General features: G+C 38.7%; 1 protein-coding gene and 1 long non-coding RNA gene across 3 annotated transcripts in view; one reads left to right on the top strand and one right to left on the bottom strand.

The window, feature by feature from the left end:
- The window catches only part of cd2ap (CD2-associated protein), a 57285-nt gene that overhangs the window by 26682 nt on the left and 12248 nt on the right, over positions 1-18355 (top strand). Inside the window, 10 exon segments of the mRNA XM_051408465.1 lie at positions 1579-1666; positions 2100-2194; positions 4360-4458; positions 6418-6471; positions 9313-9349; positions 11149-11163; positions 11166-11210; positions 14369-14519; positions 14646-14755; positions 17148-17263. Coding sequence (XP_051264425.1) covers positions 1579-1666; positions 2100-2194; positions 4360-4458; positions 6418-6471; positions 9313-9349; positions 11149-11163; positions 11166-11210; positions 14369-14519; positions 14646-14755; positions 17148-17263 — 810 coding nt within the window.
- On the bottom strand, positions 8178-12421 carry LOC127368044 (uncharacterized). Of its 2 annotated transcripts, XR_007885579.1 has the most exons (4): positions 12038-12421; positions 8868-8963; positions 8649-8727; positions 8178-8535 (listed from the first exon to the last, which is right to left on the bottom strand). It is a non-coding gene; the product is annotated as an uncharacterized LOC127368044 (long non-coding RNA). The 2 variants fall into 2 exon arrangements; XR_007885580.1 differs by lacking the exon at positions 12038-12421 and adding an exon at positions 11903-12031 and having other exon boundaries at positions 8178-8727.

Here is an 18355-nt window from a genome sequence, read left to right as displayed (position 1 = left end):
TGAAACTCTGTGAATGTCCTCCAGGAGGAAAATGTGCTCTGTTACCTTCGTATTTAAGCGATACTGATGATTATAATCATTTTAAATAGTTTATCACAAGCCAAGGTAAACTACATTGTACATACTATATGATATAGTGCAAATTATTATCAAAACAAATACGTAACAGATTCACTCACTAATCACAGTCACATGCATTATTAAAAAAATAGGAAATATACACCTACCTACGGCAGCAGTTTGGGGCCCGAGCCCTGCGGGTCAGTCGGGTCCAGTTGGGTTTGGGCAGAGAATCAAAGCTCTCTGATATGGTGAAGCAGCCGATCTGTTTCTGTCAACAGGAATAATCTAGTCAGAGGCGCTTGTAATGGATTCATTCACCCAGTAATCTTTTTGTTGGACTGATAACATCACGCTGTGTATTATTTCCTCACTCTGTCAAAACAGCCTGCCAGCAGGTCCTATTTAACAGCAACGTATGCTAATCACATGAACTGTAGTGGGCTTATTTACCTATCTTTAGCAGTTTGCAATTTAAATTTTTCAAATGTTCAGCCTGACGCTGTTGTCTACTGTCTGCACTGAAGGAACTTATCCAGATTCATGTGAAGCTTGTGTTTGTTGTGAATACACTTGTTTTGCTGCCATCAGCACGTGCACATGACCACAAATTCAGAGCTCAGGAAAGACCATTCAAACTGGTTGGAGCCTCTGTATATCATGTTAGCCGGTGTGAATTCTGAAATGGAAAACCTGAAGGAAACCCAATTTAACATGTCTTTTTTTCCCAGTTTTTTTAATGTCTTTACTCCTCTGGCACTGACACAGTAAGCACAAGGGAGGCAATACTGATGTGTTCATAATGACATACTGACATACAGATGTAACAGTTAATAACAAATCACAGCTGAATTAGTGTAGCATGTAACTGCGTTCTGAAACTCTCCCCTCTTTTCCACCCTCTCTCTCTCCCCTCTTCACAACAGCCCTCACACTCTCTTTCACCACTAACACAGCTTCCTTCACTCTCCTCCTCTCCTAACATACCACCACATGTCGCATGCTCTCACACGCTCCTCTTCACAGGATGTCTCCATTTGGCCTATATAATCCACTTACTGCTGTCCCCTCCGTCTGCAGCAGTATCCAGGACATAAAGCACCCTGCTTGTGACATTTTCAATTTTTGAACACTGTTAATTCCTGTGCCACAGCATAGTAGTGATCCTTTTTATTTCCCTGTAGTATGCTTTTTTTGCATCCAACATTGCATCAAAGTTGTAACGTCAGATAGTCCCTGTAAAGCGGAAAAAGGTTCAATCCTTCTGTTTCTGTTTCCTTTCTCTCAATAATTATTCTTTCTTTCCATATCCTCTACAATGCCTACCTGCTAACCCCATAATTAACAGCATCATTCATAAACATTTACACCTAATAGCACAGAGTCACGATCAGATGATTCCACTCATTCAGTTCAGACACAGACTGTCTCATAGACGGGGACCCGTCCACATGAAGCCACATATCGACTCCATGTGCGCTAAATCATTTCCATCTGTATGGTTTTGCTTCATTTTAGCCAATCCCATCATTACCATCTGCTGCAAAGCCCGCCCATCCCAACATGACAGAGTCGCAGAGAGCTGACGGGGACGGCAAATCCAAAGGTAAAACACCGTAAAAGTACTGATAGGGATGCTTTGACGTGTGGAAAGTGTATTCAGTGTCACAAGATCGTCGTCGAGTGTGAGAGGAAGACATTTTTTTCTGTTTTACTTCTACAGTTGGCGTGTTAGCCCTATTAGCATGATTTGCGTCTGTCATTAGTTACAGCTCCACTGTTCAGTTTGGATGTGATGAAATATCACAGGCAAATACTGCAAAGACTTGTAGTGAATTGTAAACCTTTTGTCGTATGTGTGTTTGAGAGATGCTCTCGAATGTTTATATCCCAGAGAAATGTGTCAACTCTTCTGTGCTCGTCTGTGTGCTCACATGAATAACAAATAGCGGTGTCTAGTATGCTCTGTTTGCTTTCTTTGTCTGTTTTGCTTCCGCCCATGAATCCTTGTTAAGAGCCCATTATTTCTGTGTCCTCAGCAAAAGAGTACTGCAAGGTCACGTTCATGTTTGAGGCTACGAATGAGGACGAGCTGACCATCAAAGAGGGCGATGTCCTCCACGTCCTGAGCAAGGTCAGTTTTCATCGCATTAAAGTTGCAGCAGATAAAACAACAGTGAAAAAGTTGAGTGAACAGTGTCTTCTGTGTCTGAATCTCAATCAGAACAGGAAAAAGCACTGAGCCGCACTAGCTGAACTAACCTGCTGGATTGGTTGTCTCTTATCAGTCGGTGTGCTTGATCCCAACTGCAGAACAGATTTTAGGTGCTCTTTTTTTCTTTTAACATCGAATTGAACGAATTGGCCTCTCAACTAGGCCGTCATTACTCTTTGCTTCTAGTTATCAAACTGGATCAAACACAGCAGCTGTCAATAAAATATTAGTCAGATTTCTCCTCACTTACAGACCATGCAGTTTCAGAATGCTTCAAAACCAAGCTGATATCTTGTTTTAACAATAGATAGACTTGGATCTATTAACCGAGTGATTTTGCAAAAAATCTGTGTGTTATGTTCTGTGTTGAATGGTGTCAAAACAAACTGCACCTTTTTTATTTTGAACATGTAATTCAAACAGAACATTTTGTACAACCCACCCTCCTGATTACCAGTGATCTCCGTTTTTGACATGAATAATAATAAAATAAAAATATAAAGTGCAAAGTGTTCCTAGGTCACACTAAACACAGTTTGGGCTTTAAAAAGAATGTGCACCTTGATAAGAAATAATTCCTCATTTGTGTCTTAAAGGACCAGTGTGTAGGATTTAGTGGCATCTAGTGGTGGAGTTTCAGATTGCAACTAACTGAACACCACTCACACCTGTATATGACAACCTGGGAATGAGAAGTGGCTGTGAAACATGCAAAGGCCCTATCTAAAGCCAGTGTTTGGATTGTTCTGGGCTACTGTAGAAACATGGCGGCTTCCATGGAACAGCTCATTCTACGATAATGAAAACTCCACCATTTGTTTATTCAGGTGATTATACACTAATGAAAACACACCTATGAATATTATATTCTATTTCTCACTATAGATCCTCCTAAATGTTACACACTGAACCTTTTAATGGACATAGACTGTACTTAATCAGCTCTGTAAATGAATAGATGAAGCAGGTTAAGTTATGGCTTTGCCTAACAGAACTCCGGTGTTCCCAGCAGACCTAGTGGTTAGAGAGTCTATCCTGTATTACAATTCATTTAGAAATCAACAGCCTTGCAGCTCCCTCTTTAGAGCAATGAGCAGCAGATACTTGCACTGATCATAAGAAAAGAAAAGAAGTTTAAATTGTGGGTGCCCACAGGAAGGTTTCTCTGTTCTTTTTGTTTTCTGAAGTCGTCTCAGAGTTACTGAGTGGCACTTTTCATGTGCTAGGAGGTAATGGCTCTGAAGAAGACTCATTGAGCACATTGCATGTCTTCATTTCCTTCTTTCATACAAATCGTATGCGAGCACTGGGAGCAAGGGAGAGCTTTATTTTATTCTTGGCCCAAAGTCTCTCCTGTAGAGTCACTCACATTCAGGAGGAAACTGTTACAACCAGGCAGCACATAAAGATCCACAGACTCTGCTGGCTCAGCTCAGCTGTCTCTGACATGTTGTCCATGTGGGATGACTCTGACTCTGACTCAGGGGTTGTTGTTGTTGTTCTATCGCAGTAGAACAGTGACACAACCAGGACTCCTTCAGTTTCCCGGCCAAGACTATTTTAGTAAGATACTGCCATCTAGTGGAGACTGTTGAGAAGTGCGTGTAAAACGATCAGATGGCTTATTGTTGTTGTTTGCCTTTTTTTTTTTTAATTTTACAGATATTTTTACATCAGAATCAAAAATACTTTATTGATCCTGGGGGGGGGACTTGTTTTGTTACAGTTGCTCAAGGTGAAATTATAAAAAAAAAATAATAATAATAAGAAGAAGAACGCTAAAAAGATGCATTATATTACAATATCTAACAACAATATATAGTAGTATGTACATTATAATACAATATATGATAATATATAGAAGATAGAAATATATGTATGTTACAGTTTGTTACAGACAAGACATCTTCTTTCCTACTACAGTAGAGGGACTTTAACATTGTGATGTTTTATTTAGTTTCTTCTGAATCTGCGTCTTGCTGCAAAATAAAGGAATAACCGGCACATCATACAAGAAGAGACAAAGCAAAGAACACAAATTAAGTGTTGTCACCATTCACACTTTTTTTTTATCTGTCTAACAGGACACAGGAGAGCCCGGCTGGTGGCGAGGGGAGATCGGGGGCAGAGAGGGTGTCTTCCCCGACAACTTTGTCACCATGCTGTCTGAAGCAGAGAAAGAGGTGAGGTCAGAGAATGAGTACGATTATCGGTTGTCAACTATTTAAATAATTGATTAATCCTTTAATTCCTTTTTTTTTATGAAAAAACACAGAATATTTCCTTTAGTTCCGGGTCTTAATTCTGCTACTTATTTGGCCTGTTGGTTGTACAAAACAAGCAATTTAATTTATTGTCTGACAATGAGAACAATTGTTCGTTGCAGCCCTAAAATACCAGTAATCACAAAAAAAGACTAGCCTTTATCGAATTCAAGCAATCTGTACAGATAAGTAGAGAAAGTCAAATAAATAATAATAAATATCTAAAGTTAAAATGAGAATAGAATAATAATTCTAAACTATACAAGAGCATATGGAGACAGAAATGACATGGTAAAATGACACTGGTGTAATTCAAAATGTTATGATTTATTGTGATTACAAAAAGTTAACTTTTTTTCCTGAACAGTGGGATCTTGTTTTTTGTTTATCACAGTCCCTGTAACATCCAACATCACAGCCCTCAGTTTATGTGTACAGCACTGCAATGGTACCTCGTGTTTGTATTAATATAGAGATGTAGTATGAATATACTATTGAATATGATGCAAAAATCTGCATGTTAACATAATATACTGTAGTATTATATTGTAGCATGAGATGTAACATAAGGTGAAAGGTGATCTTTGTATTATTTATGAGCCGCGCAGACCGACGTATGTGCAGAGGCTGCTTTCACCTTCATTTGCTGAAAGGGGGGAAGGGATCACCTTGAATCTCAGTTTAATGTGTTGACGCACCAGCAGGATTTGTGACATCACAACTAACTTGGAAGCCGATCATGGTCCAGTATGCAACTTAGGTAACTTACACAAGCGTGGGGTAGAAATTTCCAACTTACAGGACAAATACAATAAAAAATGGCTTCTTTTTGTTTTTTTGTTGACAAATGTGTGAAAGGTAATTTATATTCTCATTAAACAACACAAGGTTGCACATGAAAAGACAGTTGTGGTTCCTTCAGGCTACTCACACATACAGCACAGCAGATCATTGAGTTTGAGTAACATAAAATAAAATAAATTCAACATTATATGCAGTTATCAAACATTTCTATATCTTAAAATATGTGTGGAGTGGATCTCTGATTATTCTGTGCATCTGGAAATGTTAGGTGGTTTTAGTTAGCGTTATTTTTGAGCCCTGCACTATGCAAACAACAGGGAAATGAATGTGATCATTCCCACATAGCAAATTGATTTTTAATTGAAATCAATTGCAGTTTTACATCAGAGTATTAAAAGTGTTTTTGGTGTATGTTCCCCTGAGATTAAACCAATCACACAGATGAATTCATGTCAACATTTGAACTTAGTTTTTTACCGTTTTAATAATTATTGTTGTAAAAAAAAACTTTTCCATTGAAGTGAAAAATACATTTTGAGGCTAGAAAAATGTCATGTTAATGTTCTTTCCCCACAGAAATCTTAGCACATATGAATGATACTGAGCAAAACGAGTTAAATGAAACAAAATGTGTTGAGTGGAGGATGAGATATAATGAATCCATTCCTCACACTGCTCATTCATTCTCCGCTCTGACACATGGCGTGCAGTACCTCACTGTCTAATTAATATTATGGAGCAGTAAGCACAGCTTAAGTTTTCCACATCACAAATGCTGATGTTTAATTTCCTATGAAGGCTTTTCCACATGGATAATAAGGCCTCTTGATAATCAGCCAGATGTCTTTTGGGGTAAAGAGCTTATTGCTAAGAATTCCCTGCGAGGCTTCTTTAATGATCGGTGAACCAGTCATGTTAATGGTGTTTGAGCAGACTGTATAAGTGCTCTCTGGGTGCTTTGTAGTCCCTACTGTTCTCCATGTTCACCTAAAGGACCCTTGAGATTTCATCACAGAAGGTGATTGTATGTTTTTTCCATTATTATGTTGTGTGTCCTTTCTGTTAATATTGCAGACTCCCACGTCGAGAGGGTCAGTGAAATCATCGCCTAAGCAGGACTCTGAGGAGGTAAGCTGTCTGCTCCTATGATGGATAGAAACCACTGATAGGAAGTTAGATAAGATGTTCATCTTAAATAAAAACTTAAAACCACTGGCCCGCCTTGCTATACCACAAACATAAAACCGTAGTGTATATATATATATATATATATATATATATATATATATATATATATATATATATATATATATATATGACTAGCATGTTTGTAGGCGAGACCCAAGTCAAATGTTCAGGGACAGATGTGCACATACAAACTCCCCCTCAAATTCCCACACATTCTGCCTGTCTTCTTCCCATTTTATTTCACTCTCTTACTCAAAGAGGTCTGATGCAGAGATGAAGGTGATTTTCGTATAACCTGTGGTGACTTTCCGTGTTTGGTGTTATTTAATGCTGTTTAGAATACAGTTATTCAAGCTGTGATACATTACGCTCAGTTTGACCTCTCTGGATGCAACATGGTCTCTAATGTTGATAAGAGATAATTGAAGTGAAGTGTGTAGCTCTAAGTGTGAAGCCGCTGGAGTTATATAATATGACTGGATTGTAAATAGCTTGTTTTTGTAATGGACGCCAGCAATCAGCCTGTGATTGCTGATAGCTCGGCCCACAGGTGGATAGAGATTACAATCAATGAAGCCTATCAAGTAGTAAGCTCTCACATGTAATCACATCTGATTCACTCCCAGTTAAATGTAATCATGATACAATGAAATGGATGAAGATAATGAAGTCCATGTCATTAATTGTCAAAAAGCAAGAGTCTCACAAACTACTTGAACACTAGTGTTGAAAAGGTACTGCCAAACTGGAAATGGATCTGGAGTGTCATTAAGCCTCTTCATTATTGCATAAACTCCCATAATGACCCCATTTCTGATCTACATATCAACGGTGGATGGTACAAATTCTAGCTTCCACTCACTGAATTGTGAAGTGCTGCAAGGTTGAATCAAGGTAACAGTGGGTCTGACATACGCAGTCATACTTTGACAGTTTGTGCTGCTCAAATTGGAGAGTGCAGATGGAGAACGTACCTGTCACATTCAGATGGTTTTTGTACAGCTCACAACTGAAAGATGCTGGTAACATTCAGACATGCTCTGGCTCAAGGGCATTGTTGTCATGGTTGTAATAAAGTATTGTTCTGAGCAGTTAGATGTGTCAAGTGGAAAAATATATATATATCATTAAAGTAAAGTGATTTTAAGAATCTATCGGAATGTGTTTTCACCAGTTCAAGTGATCAAAAGAACCTGAAGGTAGCATTGCCCACCGCTGCCTGCCTGCAAGAGCAGATAAATGTTGCACAGTGCAAATGCACTCAGTCTCAAACCATGCACCCTGGTATATTGCCACATTTGCTGTACCATGCCTCTCCTCCCACCACTTTTCATAGTATATGGAACCCATTAAGTTTTAGGTCCTGGTCAGAATACTACAGTAAGACAAAGTCCATATGTTTTGCTATTTCTTTTCAGTATTCCATGTTTGATGGTCTGTGCAGTGCACAGTGGTCATTGAAATCACAGTATCTGCTTTCAAGGCCACGCAGAACCCTAAAAACCTTGCTTAAGAGTTTTTGTGTCAATTTAGACACAAAGTTTATAGTTTAAGTTTACACTTAACTTAAACATATTTCCCTCACCCTCTGGCCAAACATATAGAAAGCACTGACATACATGTTTACTTAAGACATGTTTATTCGTATAGCACCTCTCAACCACAAGGCAATTCAAAGTTCTTTACATATAACATAAAAGGAAAACAGTAAAAAGAGGAGAGTAGAAATTACAGCACAGGTGGAGTGCATGAAGTCCAGTCATTGATTTTGTTCAGTGTACTGACTCACTGCTTATATGGGACCTTAGTCGCCTGCTGATATTGTTACATAAATCTGTGTGTCGTCCACACAATTATGATGGTTAAGATATTTTGTTGATTTCCATATTCTGCGCTAGTGTTGGCATGCATAGGCTGAACCGAAGAGACCTGAGAATGGAACCTTGGGAGACTCCGCATGTCATTTTTGTACTCTCTGAAGAAAGGGGACCACTTTGTGTTGGCCTGTGAATATCAAACAGGATTTGAAAGTCAGACCCAGTTTTCAATCTGTCTAGTAATATTTTGTGGTTGACCATATTGAATACAGCTATCTAATAATCGAGATCTAATAATACCAAAGCTGAAATTTTACAACTGTCTGTTGGATGTCACTCAAGTCCAAGTGCAGTCTTCGTGCTGTGGTCAAAATCCTGACTGGAAACATCAGACCGAGACAAACAAGGTTTAGCTATTTAAAAAAAACAGCAATGATTTTTTTTTTAAAACTAAAAAAAGTTAACAGAGATGTTACCCTGTCATGGGGAACGGAAACAGAGCAAAAGCAGCTGACTTACTGGAAGTGTTTGAACTTTGTTCAAGTTACAATCTCTTAGAGTGCAGACTCTTCTTGTTGGTTTATGTTGCCACGTTGTCTGATTGGTGAAATGCCTCTACAAATGATAAGGAAAAAAAACATACATTGTAATTATTTAATTAGCTTAAATTGGATTAAACTGACATAGATTTAAATATTAATAATAGTTGTAGTAAAGATGCTGGGAAGGTTAATTCCGTAGCTTTTTCCTCTTTGCATTTGAGTTTGCGTTGTAATTCTGGGAAATAATTAGATTTTCCTAATTTAGACCAAACCTAATTTGCTGACCCTTTCCCCTTTCTTTCCGGGTTGGGGTTCCTGTATTTGGGAACATAGATGTCAGAGTGCGTTAATGACACACCATCCACTTTCATGTCCGTCTGATCTGTTTTTTCTTTTTTTCTCCCCCTTTCTGTTTTTGTCAGAAGCCGAAGAAGCCACCTCCACCATCAAAAAGCATAGGTAAGAAACACTTTGCACCCTGCACCTCACTACATGCCATCAACTCAGGTGAAGGTGTGAGGAGTAGGTGCTACTTTGATGCATCTTGCAATGGTTCATCAACAAACGCTCAGTTGTTTATAATAATATTGAATGCATTTACCTCGTATTAAAATAAAATATTGCATTGATATGATGCGTAATTGTAGTATTGAATTACGTGTTAGTTTCAGTCTCAGCACATTTCACATTAACCGAGTCTCTCATTAAAATAAATGTTTCCACTCACCCTTAAACGTCAAGGTTGATTCCAGACATCTAGGCATAATGAATAGTATAATGGCATTGTCTGGTTAGATTGTGATGGGCTAAAATATCACGACAGTGGAACAGAACAAGACTATAAATGAGTATATGACAGACTGAGAGCTGGTAGGAGAAGAAATACTGTTGTATTATCAATTCAAATTCATTTAAACTTCAGCTCAGTAAAGCCAAAGAGAAAACAGGATAGGAAAGCTTGTTTTGGAAGGTGGAGTGAGAAGGAAACACTAGTGGCTATATGACAGTTGCCTTTATAAATGTGTACAGCCAAGACACACTAATTAGACATTTCTGCATGGTTCCCAAGTAAAATTTCAGACTTTTTAAGACCACATAGAATGCAGTTTAACACCTTTTACATTATACTACTGTGAAGTGTGATTGAAAACCTGTAGGGACCATATGATCTAGGATGATTTGTTATATTACATTTTCTTCACTACTTTCCAGCAGTATATAACAGTAATTTCTAATTATATAAGTAATTACATTAATACGACCTGGACCTTAATAATCAGGTCGATGTATTAACCAATTAAAAATAATTTATTCCTTTAAATTTCTAGCAGTGCTGACGGGGCTTGTTTCCAGTCTGAAGGTGCTAACTGATTGTGATAACAGTCACATAAATAAAATGGGAGAGCTACGTCTTACAGGGGTCTTCCTGTAACCAAATGTGCTTCTTGTTTGCATGATACGTCAGAAATCAGATGCTGAGGTCAGCCCCGTGGCTTGGGGGGGGGAGGGGGGATGTCCATGTGCCATGGTTTGTTTCTGTTTCCTTTCTCAAAAGGCTTTCTAAGTCAGCAAGTCAATAATATTCACAGACGGGGACTAAGCCTGAAATGTAGAGTTTTAATTCAACTCAAAACGCCTGTTACAGATCGACATGGTTGTCCTCCTGAAATCGAAATTTTCTAGTTTTTCTTGCAGCAAACATGAAACTAAAATTCAGCACAGTTTTGTGGTGTTACTGTAAGAACAGCAGTGCTTCAGAGGGATCAGCACAGACATCTACAGTTTGCAAAATGCATACTTGCATCATTGTTTTCCTGTCTGCACAGGAAGTTAACAGTTAACACTCAGATAACTCGTGTGTGTGTGTGTGTGTGTGTGTGTGTGTGTGTGTGTGTGTGTGTGTGTGTGTGTGTGTGTGTGTGTGTGTGTGTGTGTGTGTGTGTGTGTGTGTGTGTGTTGGAGACATCAGTAAATATGTAAATCTATAGTCGACTTCCTCTCCTCTCCTCTCGGTCTTTTTCAGTAAGGGTATATGTCTTGCACAAACAAAACCACAAATGGGTGCGTGCCCATACACACAGAGTACAGTGTTTACATGCCAGATGGAGAAAAAAATAAATCTGTTTCTGTCTGTCAATGCCTAGTAGAGGGCGGTGTGTGGTTTTGTGTGCGTCTTCCTTGTCAATGTCTTGAGCGTCTTGAATCAGTCAGGTCAGACAGACGTGGTGACTCTATGTGGAACATGTTTCGTTTTTCAGCTCTCAAGCCGGACGTTCGAGTGCCGACAAGAAGCCTCATCCCATCAGGCCAGAGGACAGAGGTAGGACTCTCCATCTGTACCTTCTCATTTTATCATCCCTTTTCGTCATGTTCTTCACAGCTTTGCACCACACATCAAAAGCTATCTATTGTTAAAAAAGAATTCCAAATTTTCTATTTCTATTATTCTATGTCACCATTAACTCCTGTATTGACCCAGGGATAAAGTAGATGGACCATTTTTAAGGGGCCATTCTGCTTCCTTTTTATTCATCTGTATCGTCCTCCCCAGTGTTAGAAGTACTCGGATCCTAAAAGTACCGATGGATTAATTTAAAATACTCCATTACAGGTGGTCATCCTTATAAGTATAGAAGTTGTATCAGTAAAATGTACAAAGTGTCAAAAGTAAAAGTAATTCTGCAGTAAAACGGCCCCTGATGCGTCACTGTGTAAGCAGCATTTTACTCTTGTAGCTGCTCAACGTGGATCTTATTTTAATGATACAGTAAGCAGTTTAGTCAAGTGGTTCCCAACCCAGGAAAAAGAAAATGGCAAAAGGTTGTAATCTGCTGATTCTAATCTGTAAAAATGTATTGTATTTTAAAAAAGGATCATATGTTTTTGTGGAAAAATCAAGCAACGATTAACTCTAACCATCGGATAAATAATAGATAAAAGTAGTGCAGTAAAAAGTACAATATTTCCCTCCGGAATATAGTAGAGAAGAAGTACAAAGTAAAATAGAAGTACCTCAAAACCACTTAAATGCAGTACTTGAATAAATGTTCCTTTCCACTAATTGTTCGCCTCAGGGGTCTCTTTTTCTGCCCTCTTCTTTCAGCGTATTCATCCCTCCTACATTTGCCCTCTAAGCTTCATCCTCACCTTCTTTAACTGCTGCTCTCCCTCCAGATATACTTGAGTAACAGTGCTGGCACACACATTAAGACCGCACAGTCTCTTACTCAACACACTGTTGAATGTTTCCACTCTTCCTCTTTGCCCTGAACTTGTGTTGTGTGTGTGACTCCAGCAACGCTCCTTTTGCGAAGGGAGTTACTGTGCATTCTGGGCTGCTCTATAGTGTATTATTCCCTGTATAATTGTGCAAGAAACACAAATCAGCATTGCATTTTTGAAGTCCCCTAACAAGCAACATAAAAGCTCCACAAGAACTTAACTTGTGGTTGAAACTTGAAAGGTGGAAATCTGCATTGCTGCTGCATATTTCTCAGCAACCCTAAGCAAGGTGTGTGCAATAGTGTAGCACAGCTGGCAGGCCCCAGACTAAAACATCATTTTCTGAAGCTGATTCTGACCAGTGAAATTTAACCAAAACTGTCCCTGCAGTGCCTTGTTATTGTTTCTTTGTCTTCTTTTTTTTGTTTTTGTTTTCTTCCTTTACTTTTCTCTGAGCCTCAGTGTGTTCTTATTAATATAGCAAAATATTGAATGAAAGGTATAATATGTTAAAGTGACAGTTACAACATGGTATGTTTGTTAAAAAACAGCATAGACAAAACTGATAAAACATATGAAATCAATGAACAGTGAATAACACATGATATTAAGTCGTGCTGTCTATGCAGTTCCTATCTTACTGAACTGCACACAGGAAGTGAGCTGTGTGTGCGTTTGCCTATACTGCTGTGAGGGCCACGTCTTTGGCACCTCACAAGAATTTCAGACCTAATCAATTGAATTCAGTTGGGCTCTATAGAGCTTTTTAATCAAAACTGACTCAATAATAGTAATAATAATAATAATAATAATGATAATAAAGATAAGTTATTCATATGTAGTTGTGTAGAAAATAAATAGATCAGTTCAGTTATTCAGTCTTGTTACTGACTAAATTTACACTGTTATTATATAAAACCTTATTTCAGCTTTAAAGCTGCGGTATGTAACTTTTATTTATTTTTAATATATATTTTTTGTCATATTTGCTGAAACGTTCACTATGTTCAGACAGTAATACATAAGACAGATCATCTGTGAAAAAACAAAGTTTCTCTGACTCCTCCTAGTGCTCCTAATGGAATCTCTCAGCTTTGATGTTCCATTCGGGGCCGGTGGATTTTATCAAATACCATTAGGAGCACTAGGAGAGCCAGAGGAACCACAGACTTTTTTCACAGACTATCTGTCTCATATAATACTGTCAGGATATAGTGAAAGATTCAGCAAATATTGGAAAAAGCTATCTACTGCAGCTTAAATCTACTCAAGAGACTTTAAGAACATTCAGAAACCTTGAATTTTCCAGTTGCATATGTCAATCACAGCAGACAAAATAAACCAGCTTCTCTCTTCCATAAATATCTCCTAACATGTGGTTTAGCCCAGTAACTATTCAACCTCTGTCCCAATGAAGCTTATTGTTCTTGATTTTTGTTGTCATTTTCAACTCTCAGTACACAGCGATGTCAGGTAGCATAACTCATTTCAGACGAGTTTATCCCCACATGTAAACAAGTACATGTTAAGTCTCCCTTTCAAATGCAAATGAGATGGAGCATTTAGAGCATAAAAATCAGGCACATTTGATGCGACAATCACCTGTGAGCTGCATCAATATCCATTTAGCTATCTTCTTTCTTAAATATATGCTGAACAGCTCTGGACTCTTCAGAGTTAATGAGTTCATCAGGCTGATAAAGTCATCAGTCACATTTACAAATCAGGAATTAAACCTGCTTTCAGTGAAGCAGATCTCAAAATCCCAAATCAAAGTCACTTTCTGTAATTCCCATCTGAATTTCTGAAGCCATTAGTCTTTGAATATTGAATACTTGATGACAACTGCGCCACTATGCTGAAACTCCAGATAGAACAAAATGTCATTAGTAGGTAAACCACGTCATAGGACCAACTGTGCACAAACTTTATCAGCAGACAACCTTGTTGAACATCAGTTTGTTGTGCTTGTTTGAGCTCTGTAGGAAAACAAAAACAGATAAACCTTTTGTGACTCAGACTTGAAATAATTAAGTTACCCCTCAGTGTGTATTTGTAAAGTTGAGTACAGGAAGGTTGAGTTATAGTGCTCTCTTGAAGACTAGCTGACTGTCCAGATTAAAAGGGTATTTTCATCAAACGTGTGTACAATTTCTCCTCTCTGCCACTTGCTTTCTCCTTTCTCATCCACACATTGACCACAATTTGGCCCCTCTCCTCCTCCTTTTCAACTCCTCTCTCAACTCTCTGTTTCAGTTGACAGGCCTACGCCAGATCACAAACCATCCAAGCCTGCAGCGCCGGTGGTCCCTCCCAAGAAGCCGGTCCCCCCTCCTGGAAAAGGCAGACCCGGAAGCCTCCCGCCAAAGAGGCCAGACAAGCCTCTCGCTCCCTCACCAAACCTCAAGTAAGTTCAGCACCTGTCTAAACGCCTCTGGCGTTTTAAACTATGAACTCCACATTCCAGTATTTCCATTTTGCTTTTTTGTAAATGTTTCTTCCCTTTCTTTTCAATGTCTCCTGTTATCTGCAGGCACAATGGAGAGGTGCCTTCCACGCGACCAAAGTCCGACTTCGAGCCAGTATTGCCCACCAAACCCAAAACCCTGTCTGGGGACTGGGGGGAGAAGTCCTCGGATATGGGTATGTACAGTATGGCCTAGAGATTACGTCAAACTACAGAATCCTCTAGTTGAATGAATAATGAGGTGATTAGTTGTACTAATTATTTTTTCTAACTACACAAGACATTCGGGATGAAATAAGAATTCTGTTGCTCTTTAGCCCCTATACAGTGACTCCCTGTGGCTCTGACAAAACATTATATGGAATTGAAAAATGTTTTAATATTTTCTTGTAATATTTCAGTTTATCATTGTTGCATACATTTGAAAAAATGTATAGCCATTATATATACAGAATAAAAACAAATGACAAAATAACATTTCATCAGCTAAAAATGCATCATACATTACGTCCTGACCTTTTCCTCCTTATTCTGCTGAACCTCAATAGCGGTGGCTACTAGAGTCACCCAAGCGAGTCAAGCTATGGATTCCAAATCCAAAGAGAGAAATGTCTCAGAGGAGAACAGAAAATGTGATTGTGTGTGTGATATTTGCTTTCACCACCAGCACTGCCAGCTTACCAGCATGCTTGATCTGCAGCAATGAATTGGCATTAAAAGATAGTAAATGTTGACTTCTGCCTCTGACCTTCTTCGTTTGGCTCCTGTCATGCAACTCAGAATATTCATTAACATGTGTGACTTCAGCAGATGTGTCTTCACTTGAGTTTGCGGCACCCAAATCTGCCACAGCATGATTACTTTTGACTTAGTACTTTCTGTGCATGCTAAATCTAAAGGGCAACTATTATTAACTTAATAATAAGCTTTGCAAGACAAAAGTTAAGTACGTCTTATCTAGGTTTCGTTTTACTTTCATTTTATGGAGACATGGATCTGATTGAATACTAAGGTGATTTTTTCCCCTTATTTATTCATTTAAGTCTGCCAATTGCCACAAAATGTAGAAAATGTGTCATGAATGTATCAAAAAGTTCTCATTTGAAAAAAATAAAATAAAATTATGAAAAGTATCATCTCCTTTTAAAATGGAATAAACTGAATGAATCTTCGTCATTAACCTTTCCCACCAACTGTTCGCTCACACCAACCCGTAGAACATTGTCAATCAACAGTCTGCAGCTGTCAGGTTCTGCATATTTTAGAGGTTAATGTGAGTTTGGGAAAATGGGTCTGTGCATCAAAAAGGAAATGCCTTCCACAAAATGCTGAAAAATGTGAGGAAGACACGAACTGTAATTAACATCACCTCCAATAATTAAAGCAGAGCCGACTGTGAGACATGATTGAACAGATTAAAATAGTTTGGAGTCTGATGCTTTGAGAGTGGAAGAGAAGAGTTTAGTTATCAATGGAAGCACAGGGGAACAGACAGGCGGCAGAGAAAAGTCACCTGAGATGGATTTCATAGAGCTGACCTGAGGGTGTGTCACTGGAGAGTACTCTGTGACACATGCCTCGTAAAGGCGATAAAGAGCTGCTAAAACTCATCACTTCTCACCATAAGTCAGTCTGACACGCATTGCCATGGAACATGAAAATTCCATCTTTGCTGCCATCACAGACAGTGCTTTCTGTAAAGTGCTGTTACACAAGAGTCCATAAAGTTTTTCACTGTTGTGGGTGTGACTCATTCCTTCCTCCATTATAAGTTTGTTGTTAGTGTACATTTGATTTCTATTCACTTATTCCCAAAAAAGGATAGAATTTACTAATTTAATAAGATATGCAGCTACAACAGATAAAGGTTGCTGAACCCTTGCTCGAGAGTGTTAAAGGTAGTAATCTTTTCCTTTCCTGACAGTTTGTAAAGTGAAACATTTGCAGGAAGTGAAGTCTATCATTGATAGTAGCTTAAAAGCAACATAAAGAACAGTAAGGTAGAGTGTGTGTGTGTGTGTGTGTGTGTGTGTGTGTGTGTGTGTGTGTGTGTGTGTGTGTGTGTGTGTGTCTGTGTGTCTGTGTGTGTGTCTGTGTGTGTGTCTGTGTGTGTGTCTGTGTGTGTCACAAAATGTGATTTCACCTATCAAACCCAGAAAGTCTTTGCATTTAGACTGCTGTTTAAATGGTAATGTATTCAGAGTCTGTTCTGAATGTTTGTCTATATTACATTTTTTTCTAGGCACTTTACAGAAATGTACAGATCTCAACAGCTTTGGGTTTGTTTACTTGATAGACTATTTCACACTAAAAAATATGAGCATTCTAACAGTTTATTTTCTACTTGCTAAAATAATTAGCTGGGCAGGAAATAACACGCGTGCACAAGTTGTTTACCAGCAATGACATGGCACTCAAATTGAATGTAATTAAATCAGAAGTGTCAGAGACACCCTTGGGTGCTCCTTAGTCACGGCTGAAATATTCCTTTTTATAATAAATAATTTCCTCTGTTATTTTCCTCCCTTATCTCTCTCTGACTCTGCCTCCCTCATCTACTCTCAACAGATCTGATGAGTTTTGATGACTTGTCGTCTACCTCGGAGAAGCTCTCTCACCCCACAGTTAACAGACCAAAGATGCCTGGCAGGAGGCTGCCTGCCCAGTTTGGTGGAGGACAGTCGGTGAGCACATCACTCAGCACGCTCACACACAGATTATGACGGCACAGTTGGAGCTAAATTCCCAACAGGGTGCCCACGCACATCACCAGTTTAACGATATTTGTTTGAACATTTTAGGATGTTCATAATAAGCAAAACATGTGAAATTGATACTGTTATCTTCCAATTTGCATTTTACTGCAGATTTATTGTGAGAGACGAGAGGTCATGTCACATTGCTGTCGCTGGTGATGTCACAGTCTACTTCCACATACTGTTTATCCATTAGAGTTGGGTTCTGGTAGCAGTACTAACAAATCTCTGAAACCTTTTGTCTTTCTTCCCTCTTTGGTAGTTAAATAGCAAATTGTAATTTAAAGACATTATAATTTAGCCGGTGATGACCTTTTGCGTTCGCTGGTTAAATTGACAAACATCATTGGTGTCAGTTGAAGCTAATCAACGTTAAAGCCACAGTGAGTAAGTACACCGTAGTACAGACAGAGACAGATAATCTGTGAGAGAACCTGGTTCCTCTGGCTCGTTCTAGCACTCTGAATGGCATTTGTGAGAATTCACCGGGCCTGAAAAAAAGCAACCAATCAGGACCAAGAATGATAGTTGATTGTGAGGAGCACTAGGAGGAGCCGAAGGAACCGTACTTTTTTTCACAGATTATCTGTCTCGTGTTCTACTGTCAGGATATAGTGAAAGTTTCAGCCAATATAATGCATATCTTTTATAAAATGACCTACTGCAGCTTTAATTCTGTGATGGCTAAAATAAAACTTCGGTTTGCTAATGTGCTCTCAGCCAGCTGCTGTCTTTTGGTGAGGGAAAGAAAGATGATGAGGGAAAGACCACTCAACAACTGCAAGTTTGGTTTAGTAGTTTAGCAAGACCATCAGAGTGGAGCCTCTTCTGTAGAGAACGAGCCAGCTGCGTAAGGACAATCTCCAGATTCAACTTTTATGCACATCTAATGCATATTTGAATCTACTCAACTTGATGGTTTTGAATAGTGATCTGTGATATTTGATGCTAGCTACATGTAAGATGCATTTAATCATTTCATATAATTCATATTTTAGCTCCAGATTGTGAATGTTAATT

This window comes from Dicentrarchus labrax, unplaced genomic scaffold (genome assembly GCF_905237075.1).
Source record: "Dicentrarchus labrax unplaced genomic scaffold, dlabrax2021, whole genome shotgun sequence".
Lineage (NCBI taxonomy): Eukaryota > Metazoa > Chordata > Actinopteri > Moronidae > Dicentrarchus > Dicentrarchus labrax.
Note: the sequence above shows the minus strand (reverse complement) of the source record. Positions and strands in the feature narration are given on the sequence as shown.